A 17,988-nucleotide genomic window follows, 5' to 3' on the forward strand; every position below is an offset into this window, starting at 1 on the left:
CGTTCAGTGTGTAATCAAGCGTCTCTGCCGCAGCTGTCCTCCAGCCATGTCACCATTCAGTTATAAGTAGGACCAGTCTTTCATTTTCCTGAGATGGTGTAATCAAAACTGCTGATCAGGAGAAGAATGTGTTACAGAATGTGCTACATTAAGACTGGCGACAGATGTGACCTTTTCTCACAGATACAAAGGGACTGGGTGTTATTGTGTTAAGACTGAAGCCTTACACAGTAGCTACTGTGGCTAATGGCGTGTTTTCATGCCGCACTCCGCACCTCGCTTACTACATAATACACATCCTGGCAACGGAGGCCGTCACAAATACAATGGCCGTGCCAGAGCTGTCTGTGCGAGAGGCAAATTAATGGATTTGTCAAAAGTCTTTCTCTTGGAGCTATATATTTGTCTTTACTCTGATGTTGATATGAGTATAACCTGTCGTATCCTCAGGGTTGCTAGGCCGTGGCTGGCCTTAGTTCAAATAAATCGACTTTAAATATTGTTACAATGGGAAAAAAAGCTCTTTGATTTGAATCTTTCCATTCTACAAGTCCCTGTTGTTAATGTCCCCATTTTCTCATCAGTATATCCTGTGAGATCAGCTCACTATGTGTTGGACGGTGGTGGTAATATAAGCAGTTAGTTTGGCAGTGAATATAGAGTTTATTAAGTTTAGGTGTGTTCCCCGGTTAAACTAGTGAACTAGGTGTGTAACTTATACGCAACAGCACTGACTAAAAGAAGAAGTGAAAGAATTGGGTATTTTTGGGACAGGGTGCTTCGGCTGTGGAGATTGATGGGATGCTCAGGCTGCATTTCTGTGAAGATTTAATGGACCACCTGCTGTTCTTCCTGTCACACCCTTGTACAGAGGCCTTAAGCAAACCTGACATCCAGAGCTTTTGGGGGACTCTCCATATATCTATCGCAGCACATTTTGATCCCCTCCCCCTCAGACCATTCCTTTTTAAGCAAAAACAACTTTGGTGAATATTTCATGGAGTACATTGCCTCAGTTTCACTGTGTCGAGGAGGTAGAGTGGCACGCGATGACGACTGACAGAACCAGTCGCCAGCGCCTGCGAGGAGACAGCCTTTCTTTTTGGTCTGTCTTCCTGACAATCCTACTCCTTTTTACCAACCTGTTTCCCTTCTGTCACAGACTCCTTGCCGAGAGTCTGGCTGCTGTTCATTGATCTGCTTCTTTAGATTTTAGTATGACTACAGAACTTCTGCTGATCCATCTGATGGTGTTGGTTAAAATGCCGACATATGGATACAAATCAGTTTCTTAACAGACTGCCACATTTACAGCACAGAATGGCACAATCGGAATTAAACTTAACTGCGCCTCTTTTGCCAGTTTTGATGTTTACACGATCGGCGGGAAAGTGTCCTCCCTGTAACATGTTTATTATTTAATCATTAAGGCACTTGCTGTTCTCTTGATACCACCGAATCATACCACCCCCCCTTGAAATTGCAGAAATGTGCTTTAACGCTATAAATCATAAAACCAAACCTCTGAATAATCACTTTTGCTGTTTACTTTATTGCCACTCGATGTCAGCCTCTCAATATCTAATTTCTCATGTTGAAGCTTCAGTGATTGTCTTTACTTACATTGGAAGATACACTACCCCCCCCCCACACCCCCAACATTCAATTTCATGGAGGGATGGGAAATGCTGTCTTCCTGTGCTGTTTATGAACGTTTGACAACACTGCTCTTTGCTGCCGCTGCTGTATCACAGCTCCCTCCTTGCTCTTTTATTTAATAAACACTGTGCTTGCCTGACTTTCTTCGCTCCATGTGACGTGCAGCTGACTGGTGTCACAGTTAAAAGGGGTGGCTCCTTTGCTCAGTTGTGACAAGGTTCGTTTGATGTTAAAGTGTTAGTCCTTGGCTGCAATCTTCAGTGTTCTCCGTGTCTGCTCTTGCACTTTCTCGCCGCTGCTCTGTCTGGATCTCACCGCTGTCGCACATGGGAGAAGCCAACTGGCATGACCCGAAAGTGTGACACTGTCACGCAAGCTGCCATTTTTCTCGCTGCCGGTCGCCGTCCGCTTTGCATGCATAAATGTAGAGAAATGCGGTAACCTTTTAATATTAAACAACTTTAATGGGCTCTTACTCTCATCCGAAGTATGGAAGCCACAGAAGGGGGCCGTTTATGTATAGATAGGTTTTTCAGTTTGTGCGTTTTTGTCTGTGAATGTGCCACTTGCACGCGTAATAATTTTGTTCGAATAAAAACATTGAAATGATTCATAAGACTAACTTCTTAAAACCACAATGACTCAATCTGACACCACTGTGCCTGCGAGTTAGAGATACAGAAGGGGAAAGTGCCAGCAGCCATGTATGGAATCGGAAAAAGAAAACTACTCGGGGTATCTTTGTCCTCTGTTTGAACAGCATCGCAGATGATGAGGAGGTGGGGGGGGGAGGAAGGAGCGGCGGAGGGAACCAAGGGAAAGGGGGATAAGAAAGAAGAACTTTCTTGCAGCTGCCCAGCCTGAGGCCCAAAAAAATGTGGCGCTTTCCTCCAAACAGCATCACCAGCCATCCATTCTCGCCTGTCATTATTTTACCTCTCACAGAGGACACACGCCGTCTCTCAGGCGCACATATGCACACTTAGACTACCACACACTGTCTGTGCTGCCTTGATCTACTCTTAAATGCTGCCAGCATTCGATTCTGAAACATGGCAAAGTTAAACAAAATGGATGGAGAAACAGACAGATTTTTGTTGTTGTTGGGGGGTGTCTCGCTCCAGGGCATTTGCAAGGTTTGGGTTGTGTGCGTCGCAGGATGGGTCCTTAGTGGTTTGGGTTTTTTCCAGTCCATCCTGCGGGTGTCTGATGGATTTGAAATCTGTAGATTTGGGGATTATGATGGCTAAATCTGTGCTGTAGGCTCTTTGTAGAGATCCTTGAGCAGCTTTTCGTGTTTTTTTTTTTTTTGGATGATGGCAAGAGGCACCATTGCTAATTTTGCCAATTTGCCAGGTGTGCCAGGTGTACAGCAATGTTTAGGAAGGGTATTTGTATTTTACATGGAAATCCGTGTGTGTATCACCAGAAAAATGATACGCTCTGATTTCATGGTCATCTTTAAATTTGACACCCTAAAGGAAAATGGTCTCTGTGTTGCTCATCTTGGAGGTAATCAGAAATAGTCAGCTGGGATATTTAGCTGTACTGTATTACCTGCAAAATAATCAATACATCTCCAAGTTTGTACAGCCACATATTTTGCAAGGATGCTAAATGACTTTAGGTGTGTATCCTTGTCCTTGGAGAGGAGAGTGTGTTGAGTGTTCTGACATGCAAAGGTGTCCAGTGTTCAATATGCCCACCTTTTACAACCAGCCAATTTGGATATTTTTTTTAAAATCCCGATGGTGCTTTTTCTGCAAACAGAAAATACTCTCGTCTTTCTTAAACGTCTTGTTAAGGGCTTCCTCTGGCAGGCATCACAGCATCTGAATTTATAGGCGATGTAGGAGGACTGAGGTTTTCTGAATGTTGAACTCAGCAGAGAGTCTACGCAGGGTCCACATCATGCTTCCACTCTGCTCTCCCGTCCAAACGTTAAACTCAGCAGAGGCTTCCAAAAATGTCTCAGTCAGGTTCAGTTTGCATTAGCAACAGTGTCATGAGGCAGAGGAGATTCTCTGAGCTCTGCAAACATTGTGCTGTCTCCACATTTACTTTTAATCTCTGTTCCTCTGCCGAAATACACGCTGAACCACAGAGAGTGCAGTCTAAACATAAAATCTAAATTTGTCTTTGGTACAGCTGAAGCCAGTGCATTAAATATCTGTTACAGCATAACTTTAAATGAACAGAGAGCCGTTGGGCCCCGAGAGTTGTGGCTACATAGTCTTTGCAATCTGTTGTATAGTGCTTTGTGGAAGGAACATATCCATCAAAGTGAAACTTTATGATCCATATATCACCACTCCTCTCTGCAGCCAGACATCACCGACCAGCTATAAAACAGTCGGTGGCTCACAGAGCCTGCAGAAGCTGTTAAAATCAGTCACTGTTTCATTTTTATAAGACATGTGTACCCTGTACAAAACTGGAGGATGAATACTAAGTATTAAACATGAGCTTCACAGCACGGATGTGCACAAATGCAGAGGACACACACATGCAACGTGCACTAAAACAAGTAGCATGTGACACTTGTGATGTTCAGAAAATTCTGCAAAATGTGGCACACCAACTGAGACGTGGGAATTCAGCATAATACTCTCATAGAAGGAGGCTATGTCTCTCCTACTTGGCTGTCATGAATGTAGGTCTGCCAAACTGAGCAACAACCACAACAAAAAAGGGCTGGAAGTATTACATAAGTTGGTGCTCTCTGTGATTTGAACCTTAAGTTAGTGGTGCACAGGCGGCTGTTTAAATTGCGTCAGTTCCTCTGATGTAAATGTGTATAGCCTTCAACTCCCTTAGAGGTCTTAGTCATTTATTTTGATTAGGGCTGTATTTATAAGATAAGTCTCCTAAGTAAGTCGCCTGGGAAGAGGGGTTGGCAAGGATGGTGGTGGGGGAACAAAATGAAGTCTGTTTGATGATTATAAATTCAGAAATATCTACTTGTCAATTAATTAGCCGCTTCCTGGGCATGTGTGTCCCTCCTTTCATTTACTGGGCCCGGTTCTCGATGGACAAATACCCATGGTGCACCCATTGTATGTCTAAGCAGTTACACATGTCCCCGGCAGCTGGGGAATGGCAAATAAAGATCCTTCAAAGGCAGACATTTTTCAAGAGCAAGCTTCTGTTTTCTTGTGCCGGCTGATTTCTGAAAGCGGCCTGTACGGCTGCTTCAAGGCTTTACTCTGCCAGTGTCTCGTTCACAGACACAAACAAGAACCGGGGAATGGTATGAACATGAAAAGATGGGTAGACTAAAGACATGCACTTGAAGTGACGCCTCCATTATTTCTGCCTCTCGAGTGTGACAATATGAGCCGGGAACTTGTCTCATTGAGGCTGTTGTTGTTAGATGAGCCTTAACTATTGTCACTTCAGTTTGGCTACCACAACTATTACTATGACCACAATAGCTTCTATGCTGCTGGTCCTCTTCTCGATCTGGATATTATTTTACAAAACCATACTTAATGTTTGTTTTTTTAAGGTTACATAATATTACACGTCCAAGCAAGAGAATTTAGATGATATTATTCCTCCTTCTTTTCCTATGTTCATTTGTAATTCTGACCAGTCCAGTTTACTTGAACACGTCCATCTATCCATTTTCTATACCCACTTCATCAAATTCAGAGCCAGAGGGTGTTGAAGCCTGTGCAAGCTGCCAGGGTAGAGGCAGGATACACCCTGACAAACAAACAAGCATCACTTTCACTCACACTCACTCCTAGGGTGAATTTAGAATCTCCAATTAACCTAACATGCATGTTTTTGTTCAGTGAGAGGAAGCCAGAAAACCCAGAAAGGGCCCAAGGGGAGAACATGCAACCTCCACAGAGAAAGGCCCCAGCTGGGAGTCGAACCAGGAACCCTGTCGCTGCAGATGCTCTTTTTCTGACACAATATCTAGCTGGCAGCTAGAAATTGGCTGACTTGAGCATTGATTAAAACTTGTTGAACCTAAATGAACTTTGTTACAGCCACAGATCAAATTACTGTATCAAGCAGTTGGATTCTCATGAGATTCATGATCAAGAGAAAATCCATCGAGTCAGTTCAGACCAATTAACATCTTGTTTTTTTTTTTTTTTTGGTGTGAAAATTATCACAGGAGGTGGCTTCTTTTCACTTAGTTAATCTTTTTCCAAACTGTTTCCACAGAGAACTGCCCAAATGGTTCAATGAAGCAAACCCTCTGGCTTATCAGGCTTCAACGATACAAGACACGTGTAAATTTGGATCATTCTATTCTCCTCACTTTGTTTATATGTTTAATAGTAGGTTCGTTCATTGATAGATGATCTAGTCATTTTTTACCATAGAGACAAAATAAGTTCAGACGAGGTGAAAAATCAATAGCAAATCATAGATTCATCATAGATTTAGTTGATTCATTTCCTCAGGTAGGTCACAAATTAGCTCACAAAGGTTTTTTGGAACTTGAAAATCAGAACTGGTATATTTTCATTACTTCAGAATGAGTCATTTATATCCACAAACAGGGCAGTTCCTCTTCTGTAATGAAGTGATAGTGCTTATAAAGTGAGTTATTTAGTTAGCTGCAAGCTCTGTTTCTCTTTCTCCTTGATATATGGTGTTTAATTTGTGTCCAAAGCCTAGCACATGTGAAGAGAGCCAAGTTTTTCCATCTACTCTTCTGCATTCACTTTCTAACTCATGAAAGTTGGTCAGAACTAAGCCAGTCCCGTTTGTGCTAGCCTTTTGCTTAGTTGGCTTGCATCTTTTCTGCTTCCTTGCATGAGTCTTTCTCCTCAATCTGAGCAGCCTGGGCAGGTTATGTCAGTCCACTGCTGCTGCAGGGCCTTGTGTTCCCAGCAGTTGTAATCTGCCACGGTCCACTCTGTGTTTTTGGCGACTCATTGCACACCGCCACCACCGGCAGAGTCGCCGCACAGACGTGCTATGACACGCCAGTGTGGCATCGAAATGACTCTGAAGCTGTTATTTATGGTAGAACAGTTGCATGTTATTGCTTTAGAATGCTTGTCAGAGTAACTCAGCGACATGTTTTTCTTTGTTGTGTTTATTTTTTGGTTCTTTGCAGTTTCTTGCTTGACGGCTTCCTCATTTGTGTTGAGTCCGGCCTGTCAAAAATGTTCTGAACTGCAAATACAGCACGGAAAAATCACAGTGATCTTAAGCAGGTTTTTGTTCTCCTCAGAGGTGGTGAGTCACATTGCATTTGGCAACACCTTTCACTTTCACAGTTGAGTTTACAGTCTGGTTTCCAATGAAGGAGAAAATGACAGCATGCAGCAAGTGACAACTCATCAAATCAGATCCCATATTTCTTCTATCCCATATGTAGCACTAGTGTCATGCTTAGTCTCCTCAGTTTCATGAATGTTATGATAGAATGCTGTGCTTTGTTTTATTGCTGTCTTTAATACATAACGTCTACAATCATCAGCAGTTCTAACTTCAGGTAGGTTCCAGGCTACGGATAAACATCAATACTTTGTTATTAAGTATATAGGTATTTTGCCGCTCCAGCTTAGCAGTCAATATTTATTCTTGAGAGGTGATTATCTTCCACAGCGTCCACAAGGTGCGGATCCAGTGTGTGACTTAAACCTTTCTAAATGAATGTGGCACCTTTAAAGGAAAATTAAAGACCTGACGTTGTTTTGGCTTTGCCGTATTTCCCCCTGCGACCTAAAACAACATAAGCATCCAGGCGTGTTGTCTTTCATCATTAAAGTGTCTCGCGAAGGCTCCTGGGAGCCTCCTGGAGCACAGCAAGAAATGCCTTGTATTTTTGAAGCATCAAGTGTTGTCGGTGTCTGCTGGGAGGCGCATATTAGAGTCACGGACTTGAGCTGAAATTATCTCTTAAAATCACTTTCTCTGTCTCTCACAAGCTCTCGCATCCACACAGCTTTGTTGTCACTTTATGCAATATTGCAGGTGATACCCAAGGTCTTCTGAGTGCGCAGATCTTTGACCTTGTTTTCTCACCCTCTCTGCTTCCGTCGTGTGCTTGTAGATCAAAGACACACATGGCGCCCCAGGCAGTCTTGGGAGTGAAGATCCTCATGTAAAGGCAGCTGAAAAAGGTAAGTTATTACCTCTATCCTCTTGACACCCACTGCTTTTTTTGACCCCGCATTTAAAATCTGTCCTTTCTATTCTCACAATAGCAATAAAGATCCAGTTACATTACAGGACTATGTGCACACATTTGTCTGTATGTGTACAAATTTGTATATCCCCCCCAACACTAAGGCTTAGAGGCTTGGGTGCTTTTTTTTTTTTTTGTGTAATTCTGCTGCTGCCAGTCAAGGCGTTTTTATTAAGGTATTCACAATGGGTCAACTACAGTGTGTGCCACTGTCTTGTGGTTAAAGAGTTAGCACTGTTACCTTGATATTAATGGAGCTCATCTGAAGGAATGTCAGATAGCATGAACATATATTGCCAAAACTATTTACTCATGATTTAGGACAATAGAATTGCTTTCAGATAAAGTGAAAATGAAACCCTCGGGGATTACATCGCTAACAGCCTTTAATGATAAGGCCGGGTTAGCTTGTATCTGGTGGTGTTACAAGCCTGAGCAAAGCAACACGCCACAACATATTTCACAGAACAATTACACAAAGTAATACGGGCAGTTAATCGGGCAGTTTTGGACAAGAAGACATGGAGGACTTAGTTAAAGCGGGCCTTGTCTGAGTTCAGTGGCTGACCGCGGCTATTTTCGAAAAAACGTGGACCTGAACAGTCTCACATTTATACGAGGATAAAGTCTTTAGTTCTGATTCCTGCAACAGTCCTTATTCTCACAACAGAACAGACATGACTTCTTTGACAATGTACAATATCGTTCTCTGATTAGCCTATGGAAAGGATTCAGATATATGTGAGTTTTACATTTGATTAAGTGATTGGTCATTGTGATAAATGAAATGCTGGTCTGACAAAGTGCTTTATTTGTCTAAAAAAAAAAAAAGGGCACTTCTTTCGTACATTTATTTCAGGGGGTGGAAGTGCATTAGTGCATTTGATGGTTCATATTTGTTGGTGGAAAGTAACTGAGCTCATTTATTCAAATCCTGTACTCGGACTGGATGACAATTGACTTTTTGTACCATTTAAGCCTTGTTTCCCAGTTAAGCCTTACCAGTCCACGTATTTCTCCTCATGCACTGCACAGCCCCACCTCTGCCTTTTCCTCTGTATTTGTCAGCAACAAGATGTGTTCTTCCAACTTCCCCTCATTGCTGCCAACTTGGCGACTATTTTCTGAATGTACAACCGAAAAAAAACACAGATGTCACATTTGTAAAATGATGGGTGTTATTTCAGTCATTATTTCAGACTTATAACTGAAGAATATTCAGTAAAACCTCTGTTATGGATCAAGTAGTTTTTAAATACAGTATATTAGAGCAGATGGTAGAGATGGCAGGGGGGTTTGACTGCTGTTTGACAGTAGGTAGCACACACTTATTAGTATTTTAAGCCCTACTTTGTACTTCACTGTAATTTTGAGGTTTTTGTACTTTACTTTTGGATTTTACTTTATGCTTCTTCATCCTCGTCCCTCTGGATTTCACAGGTACTTTTTTTTTTTTACCAGTTGCTTTAACCAACTGCATTTTACACAAAAGATGACATCTTCATCTTTTAAAAGTGCACCACACTGTGAAGGATTAAACAAGAGATAGCAAACCTTTTTGATTTCTTTTGTTTTAACATTGATCCAACATGTGGGAACAAAAAATATACGCTTTTGATCTTTTTTTTTCTCCTCTTCTCTTACTTTTATCATTACCCTTTAGATCCGAAGTATTTTACTCATTTCTAACTATCTCCACTCCCATTGACCGCATTTTGCTGTTTTACCTGTAATTGAGTATTTTTTTTACGTTGCTGTATTGGTTACTTTTCCGTAATTAAGCAAAGACTCTGAATACTTCTTCAACCAATATTTGCATTGCTTGCCTGCCATGGTGTTACATTTATACTTAATTTGTTCTGCATGCAAATGCCAGTGTTGATATTCTTAACACAGCACATTTAACTGTTTTATTTATAAAAGTTTCCCAATTTGATTATAGTAAGTTTGAATTCATACAAATGTATCCCGCTAGATTCACAGGGTACCCTTAAGTAGGCTGTTAACTAGTTATATGATACATGATATTATGATGAAAATGTTATAGCTCAGACACTGAAAGAAATTCAGCTATCCAAACATTTTAATGTTTGAATAGAAGCATCATTGCATTCCCAGAAGCTTGGTTGTTGTCTGAATATAACAAACACATTATCAATGCACGAGAGCTTTGTTTACCATACCTCCCGAACCTGTTCCTGTAGCCGTCACTTCGAACACATCTAAGGGAGACTGCTCTTAATGTGTGGCTGTTGCAGAGGGCTGTTTCCTATGTTGCGTGTTTATGCAGCTAGTTTATTCCCCCTTCACACCACCAGCATATTATCCCGCTCCATCTGCTGCCAGGAGACAGGCCCAGGTATTTTACGGTGAGCATAAAAAGTGAGTGCATTCCCTGTCACATGCTGCCCAAGATTTACAGCACATTTGACAAACACTGAACTAAAAAAAAAAAAAAGAGGAGTGTACAATTTGTATAGGAGTTTAGAGCGTGTCTGTTGTGCAGGCTCCCAACAAATTCTGCTGTTAGTACATGTGCGTGCGCACGAGTCTCACTGTCTACGTATGTGTCCCGCTGAGTGAAAATGTGTCGATCTGTCTGCCTGCATTCCTACGTGTGTGTCTGTGGGCCTGTGCGTGTTTGTGTGTGTGTGTGTGTGTGCTGAATCTGCCTGCTCTGAAACACCAGCAACAGATAACAGATGGTCCCCCTGCATTAGAAGTGTTTTATTTCCCCGAGGAAGCCAGATATGTCAAAAATAAGCATGTGCAACATTAGTCATTTGGAATATTCATGCCCCTGCCGTCCGATGGTTTCCTTTTCACAGCCAAAATACCACCAGCCCAATTCTCCCAAGGAAGAGAGTGGAATCAGGGGAGAAGGAAAAAGCAGTCATCAGCTGAACTGATGGGGGGGGGCTGAGGCCAAACATGCGGTTTTAATAGAGATTTTTTTTATTTTATTTTTATGGTTGCTTCTTTAGTATGCCAGGGCTGTAATTAAACAGGGGTTACAGTCTGTAGATGTGTTCATATTAACAACCTCATCCCTCAGCCCCATTAGACACAGTAAAGTGAATATTGCACACATCTTCATATGCTTGTCTGGCTGCACACAAACCCACACAAAATGGCAATTTGCACCCACGTTATACCGTCTCTGTGGATCAGACTTCTTTTGTATTCCTTCATATACTCCTCTCTGAAACTCTTCTATACTACTTACCTCTTATTTTCCCATTCCTTTTCTTTACCTCCATCTTTAACTTGATTCCCCGAAGCTCCAGTCTCTATTATTTCCACCTCCTCTCCTCTAAGGCTATCTACCCCCGTCTCACAGCATCGAGCGTGGCTGCAATCCCTGTCCTTGGTGGCGGACATGCATGCATCATTATCAGGCCTGATTAACCAGCCACGTAGTTGGCAGTCTGGCCCCCACCAGGGGCCAATGGCATGGTTTTTCCTACAGCAGAAAGCATGAATTTTGAGCAGTATCGTCTCACTTGCCTTGGTCCCTGATGATCAGGGTTAATTCGTGGCAGCATGCGTGAATGGTGTAGAGAGACAAATGGAGGCAGCAAAGAAGGAGGAACAGCTACTAAACAAGTAGTGCGGTGCTTATCGCTGAAATGCAATATAATTTATTCAGGAATATGCAAATCCAACAATCACTCTGCCTTGTTTACCAAAGGGACCTGCTGATTCAGTCTGGAAGAGGAAAAAGAGGCAGGAATAGAAGCCAAACATACAGTGTAGACACAAAGGCAGCCAACAGCAACTCATTTTACTGGTTTTCTTTAGAATGAGGAAATGAGGGGTGTCGGGCAAATTTCTTGCCTGTTTTAATAGCTGCTAAAACCTTCACAATTAGTCTGTGGAAGCTGGATTGTTGACAGAAAAATAAGGGTTATGTACAGTCTATCATTTTGTACCGGTTGTACATAAAATGCAAAGCTTTAAATAAACTAACAAGGTTTACACACAGTGGTATCACTAATTAATTATTCTTAATTTGCCCTTTTAGTTGGCATAAAAATTTCTGGTTGAAATTATACATTTTTGTTACTTTGATTTGATAGCTCCATTGAAATTGAAACATTTTGATACCATTTCTTATTGATAATATAGCCGTTTGTGTTACACTTTAAATGAAGTCTACGAAATAAGAAATCCAAACTACACCCAACCCGAGCTTTGAATAATCAATAACGAAATAGATTTCAGCACATTGACAGAATCAGAGTAAGGGGTTAAAGTTTAATGTGTCTACGGAGCCCATTTGTTGCCATACCTTTTAAAGACTTAAATCTTTTACATGAAATTTACGTAAACTTAAATATCGATTATTGTCATTATTTGCCTCGGCTACAGAGAGCAGCAGTTGTTTGAGTATAAATGGTCATTTTCCATATGAAATTTTTGTTTAGTACAGCTGATTCACCCTCATACTTCCTACAAATGTTTTTCAAATGGAAACTTTTATGGCTTAACAAGGCTTTTGTTCTGGGATGCCATGTGCAACAACATCCAACTCGGGGAGACAACTAGGTGACAAAATGGTTCAAATGGATGAATACTGTGTTTTAGAAGTGTCAGATATGTACATTATGCATAACAAGTTTAGAGTTTACCAATAAACCAAGAGTTTATTGATTTGTGTGTCTTCCTCAGCCTTTATTTAACCCTAACCCCCAGCAGCAGCTTTTAATTGACTACTAGCTTTTATTTGAGGATATCATGTAGAGAAGCATAATGACCTTAAATAACACCTTCACCCATTCCACGTGTCTATAAATAAAGTCCTTTTAGTGGCTGGCTGCATGTCAGTCAGTAATTGAGCCGCATTTCGCTTTTTCTTTTTTAACAGAATTTTTAATTAGCACCTTAATATTCAACACCTCACATTTGAACCTTGTGCTGCCATTTCTGTTGGTTCCCACTTCTGAAAATGTTTATCTTAATTTTTCTTCCAATAGGGGATTCATTTGTTTGATGATTTACATATGTTTGATTAAAAAAAAAATCAATGGTACTGTAAAAGTATCCAAGTTTCTGATATGTTTTTCAAGCTTTTTTATACAACACAACAGGATGGAATACAGTTTTAAGTACGCGGATAACATTTTTGACCTGGGATTGAACTTTGATTCAGTCTCAAGCTGAGTTGACAAACGCTTAAAAGTAAATGTGTTGCAATTAGAACAGCTTTTTGCCGTCTGTTTTTGCTCTTTGTCATCTTTTGGGTTATCAAATTGGGGCGTGAGTTGCAATCATTTCCTGAAGCCCTGCTGAGATCCCAATTAGCGGGACTATATTGATCTCTCTGCACTGAATTGCATGTACTTTTCCAGGTGAATCCCTACGGCTAGGTCACGTCTATAAAGTCGACAATTATCCCCTCTAGCAGATTCTGTGAGGCCACAAAAGAGATCAAAGCTCAGAAAATTGAATTCTCCAGGGTTGGGAGTACTTGAACAGAGAAAATCTTCGCTGCTTCTGTGATGTCTTAAAGTTAAATTATGCAGAATTTTTATGCAACGGCCCCATAAAACTGCTTTTTTCCTTTGCTGTTGCTTTCATTGCCGTGTCTATTTAGTTTTACTGCTAACAATGTTTTTATATGCAATGACTTATTAAGGGGGGTGACTGCATGGAAATCAGGTTTGATGCATTTGGCAATACATAGTTGCGTGATGATTGAAATTTATAGAACAGAACCATATATATGTAGACTTGGATGTAAGCGTGCTGTTGGGCTAAAGATGCTCTTTAATCATTACCCATCAGATCTCAAAGTGTAGAACAGTTGTCTCCATGAGAGCTTGTTGGCTTCTATCCATGGATCTATTATAAGGCTTTTCTGTTTTTTTTTCCCCCTATTTGTTTTTTTTGCTAATAAGAAGCATTAGTAAATAAGCATAAGCATTAGTAATTTCTTGTTTTAGGTGCTTATACAAGTCCAGTATACAATACAACAATCAAATTACACAATAGCTAATGACTGTAATTTCTTCTTTAAAAGAAGAAGCTCTGAGTCGATCAAATCTATTTATTTATATCCAGCAACACATTTCTTTGTACTAATTATGAAATAAAGGATTCACATTCACTGAATTGTACACATATATTCTAAGTTCCTGCCCTCTCCTGGTTTCATACTGCAACTGAAATGGACAGAAGAGTTTCTCCTTGTTTCTAGTCGTGTACAGTATGTAATATCACTTTGATGTTAATCTGCTGGAGCTATACCCTCCACCGTGCTATTTTTGCGACACACATGTTGCCTGAGAGGTCAGCAGCAGAGCGAGGTTCTTACCAAGCTCAATTGCTTGGAGGCAGAAGTTAATTTCCAACTCAGCAAAGATAAATGACTTTGCTCTGACCTCCCCTGCTCGCTGGCACAACAAAGACATTTTGCTATTTTAGGTGAAAAGCACTGTAAATTTATCTGGAATCTGGAAACAGTGGTGCATTATCCTTTTGTAGGATGAAATTACTTGATTTGGTTATAATGACCGATGGTCACTGCTGGAATAGGCTCCTGTCCCCCCGCGACCCGACCAACGGATTAAGGGGGTATAGAAAATAGATGGATGGATGGATGGTCATACTGACCAACACTGCATTTCTGTCCTGTTTCAAGACTAAATTATATTGTTGCATCATTATCATAGATATGCTACTGCCATAGACGGATAACAAAATTGTAGAAAGTTGAACTGCAGCAGAGGAAGGTGTGGCAGAGATATTAAGAGGTCACCATCAATGGGTTGGGGTGTTTTTGTAGCTTCGCCACAACATAGGATATGATGCAAGACGCAGCACTGGTAGGTAACACAGGTGAGCTCTCTCTGACAACATTGGCAGAAACTTATAGCCAACAGTTCAATATCTCTCCGTCTGAAGTCTTTGCCCACCCACACAGTTCCAAAGCTGAGCAGAGAGAGGCTAGAGCTGCTCCCGCACCCATGTCTCAATGAAAAAAATGTCTATTCAATTCCCCAATGATCCCACAACGATCAAGGGAACAAATGGTTTTACCCTCTTTCACCTTTCTCTCCAATTCGTTCCCACTCTACATCCAAGATGTCTACTCTTTCAACTAATACTGGTATTAGGATTCTCCTCCTTGGAGCTGTCAGAACTTTTGGTCGGCATGTTCAGTTGTTGTTTCCCTTTGTAGCTGTATGAGAAGGAATTTTATGGCTTTGGTTTTCATGTACAATATTTCCTCTCCTTATAATGATTTGCACAAAACATATGTACATGTTGAATATTTTGGTGAACTATTATCACCATATATAATTACAAGAGGTAAGATTCATGCATATTTTGAACGACAAACTCGGGGCTGCATTTTTACAACAACAGAGTACAGTACAACAGAGCAATCAAAATGCCAAATTTAGATGCAATCACAACATCTTTGCTTCTCTCACCAGAGTAATTTTTGAATGCCATCAGGTCAGGTTATTGGATGTTGTATACAACACATATTGTAATGTGGAGCTGGAATGAACTCCATCGTTAAAAGATGTCAGCATTGATTAAAAACTGAAATAAACTATTGACCATTTTAGGAGGTGATTTGCAAAAGCTGGTCTAGACTTTTTTTTTTTTTGTCTTTTGTGCCGCAGAATCTGTTCCAGTCACTGATGATGTGGTATTTGCAATGATTGCCATGGCCAGACTAACATCAAGAGATGCCTGAGGGTAAAATTGACCTGTGGACCTGTGTTGAACCTCCTGTTTGTGCCATTCTTTGTTCATTGTTCACTTTATTTCTGACTGACCTTCAACAGACGCGTAGCAGGTTCATTATATTTTGCCTTGAGCAACTGTTCTCAAAAAGTGAAATGCCATATTGTCAGTTTTGTATGTGTCAATTACATCAGTTTTGAGAACTGCAACCCCATTATTTAAGATTATTTTTCGCTCGTCCACCGCACACACTTGCGAACTTACGATTTTTTTGACCGAAAGTTATCACATGACCGAAATAGGAAGCCACAAATTACGTGACTTTCAAACTGAAAATGGCGATGTTTGTGTCGTAGTCGTCAAACATGACTAAGTGCGCTATTCCCATTGGCTGTTTAAATAATCCTGCGCGATGACATCGGAACAGAGACCGCACACACATACGATTGTATTCGGCACAAGGAAAATCCGTGTGGAAATATCAAACAGGTTTGATTTGATCCGATGAAACGACAAAATCGTTTGTCGGCTGCTACCGCACACCTTTACAATTCACATGCGAAGTCATCGGGCCGACAAAATCGTACACGAATCGTAAAGGTGTGCGCCGGCCTTTAGACCTGAGGCATTTGGTGACCGTTCAGTGTTTCCCGCAGGAAATTGCTTAGTCAAGGTGGTGAGTCGTCGGCCGGGACCAGGGGTTTTGCGCGGATTGTGTATTTTCAGCCTCCATCTGCTTTCTTTAAGTGTTGCATGCTGTATGGTGCTGGCCACATGCTTTTACTCAGTAAATCTGATGCAGATATGATGGGATGAAACGCCGCTGCTTCATTTTTTGGTTTCATATGGGCTTCAAAGTAACACGTCCCTCAAGCAGGAGCTGTATCAATCACTTTGCTTTCTTTACCTCCACCTGGGATTTTAAAGAGCATCAAGCTGAAAGGAGCAGACATCCCTGATACCATTTTTATGCTGAACACTGACATATTCCAATCAGAATATTTTAGCTTTAAAAAAAGCTTTTGGAAAGTGGTTTTATGTTCTAAGATAGTAATAGCTATCAGCTAACTGTTCGGCCCCTGTCTTTTTTGAGGCCGAACAAAAAAAGCCAAACAAATTTTAAAAGGCTCTTTATAGGCACTTAGAAAATATTCAATTACCCACCCACTCTCATTAGAAAATATATAATATCTACACAAGCCAAAAAACAGGTTGAAGATGTTGTGGTGAAATTAATCTTGAAATTTGCGCTCAATAGGCAGGTTTATTTTGAATATTTGGCAACAATGTTTGGACACTTTTCTTTTAAGTCTCTGGGTTACTACATTTGTTTTTTAATCTATTTTTGTGATATTCTTAGACTTCGTTTTCAATCAGAGCTTAGGTTAGGTTTAGGAACAGATCGTGATGTGGGCTTGGATACAACTTTTGGGGCATTTGCCACTGCTGAACATTCACATTAAAGTGTAAGTATTTATTATAACACCACTTAGTCTTTAATGAGGTAAAACATTGTAGCTGCTACACCTGTTGATGTGCGGCTGGGATGGCAAAAGTAGTAAACCTCAACTCAAGTCGGTTTAGTTTATTTGTGGAAATTTTGAAAGAGAAATAAAAGAAGTCGACTGGACAACTTACCAAACACACCAAATGATGTGATTGACTTATGTGGCCTTTTAAAAAAACTTTTTTTTATTCAGTAATCAGCTAGTTACACGTCAGTTCATATAATGGGTTCACTCACTTGAATGACTTCAAAGCAACTAAAACTGGAAATACTAGTTTTAATTTCTCCTTGTTAACTCTTTCGGTGCCAAAGACGTCTATAGACGTCAATTGCGTTTTTTAACGGAGCGGGCTGGGGGACAATCTAGCGGAGTTCGTCACTAAATCTTAGGCTTGTAAACACTAAACAGAGAATATACTGGGAAAATTACCCGCAAGGTGGCAGCAGTGCCACTTTGCACAAAAAAAAAGCTTGTTTTCTCCATTTTTTTTTTGGTCAAACAGCTGTTTTTGGTGAAACCAACCTATGTTCTACTGTCTATTACTAAAGGACTGAAAATGGTAGAAACAAACTTTTTTTTCCTGATCAAAGAAGAGAGTCTACTCTTTCTTTTGGTAATTTCGATGTGTACATAGTCATAAGACACACTTTTCTGTGGGTCTTGGAAAATCAGTCAAAATACTGTAAAACACTTGGCAGTATGGGTCTCTCTGCACTGAAAATGGCTGGCAGCCAATGAGTTCATTCACTGGAATGGATTTAAATAGGCTCATCTTGCCTTTACTTAATAATTAAGATGTTAACATGAGCATCTTTTTGCTTTCTTGTAGTCCAAAGTGCTTGATATAGACTTAAAGAGCCCAAGTGTAACACATCAGTTGGTTGCCAGTGTTTTGATGAAGCACAAAAACCGTGTTAACTAGTGCGTTATCTATGAATACACTGAGGTGATGCAGCC

The 17,988-nt window shown here is 40.6% G+C and overlaps 1 protein-coding gene across 1 annotated transcript in view; it reads left to right on the top strand.

The window, feature by feature from the left end:
- LOC142368422 (glucosidase 2 subunit beta-like) overlaps positions 1 to 17,988 on the top strand; it is a 132,852-nt gene that overhangs the window by 50,108 nt on the left and 64,756 nt on the right. The window contains exon 10 of the mRNA XM_075450578.1: positions 7,688 to 7,757. Within this exon, the coding sequence (XP_075306693.1) occupies positions 7,688 to 7,757 (70 nt within the window). The remainder of the gene's footprint in view (positions 1 to 7,687; positions 7,758 to 17,988) is intronic.

This window comes from Odontesthes bonariensis, chromosome 19 (assembly GCF_027942865.1).
Source record: "Odontesthes bonariensis isolate fOdoBon6 chromosome 19, fOdoBon6.hap1, whole genome shotgun sequence".
Taxonomy (NCBI): Eukaryota; Metazoa; Chordata; class Actinopteri; order Atheriniformes; family Atherinopsidae; genus Odontesthes; species Odontesthes bonariensis.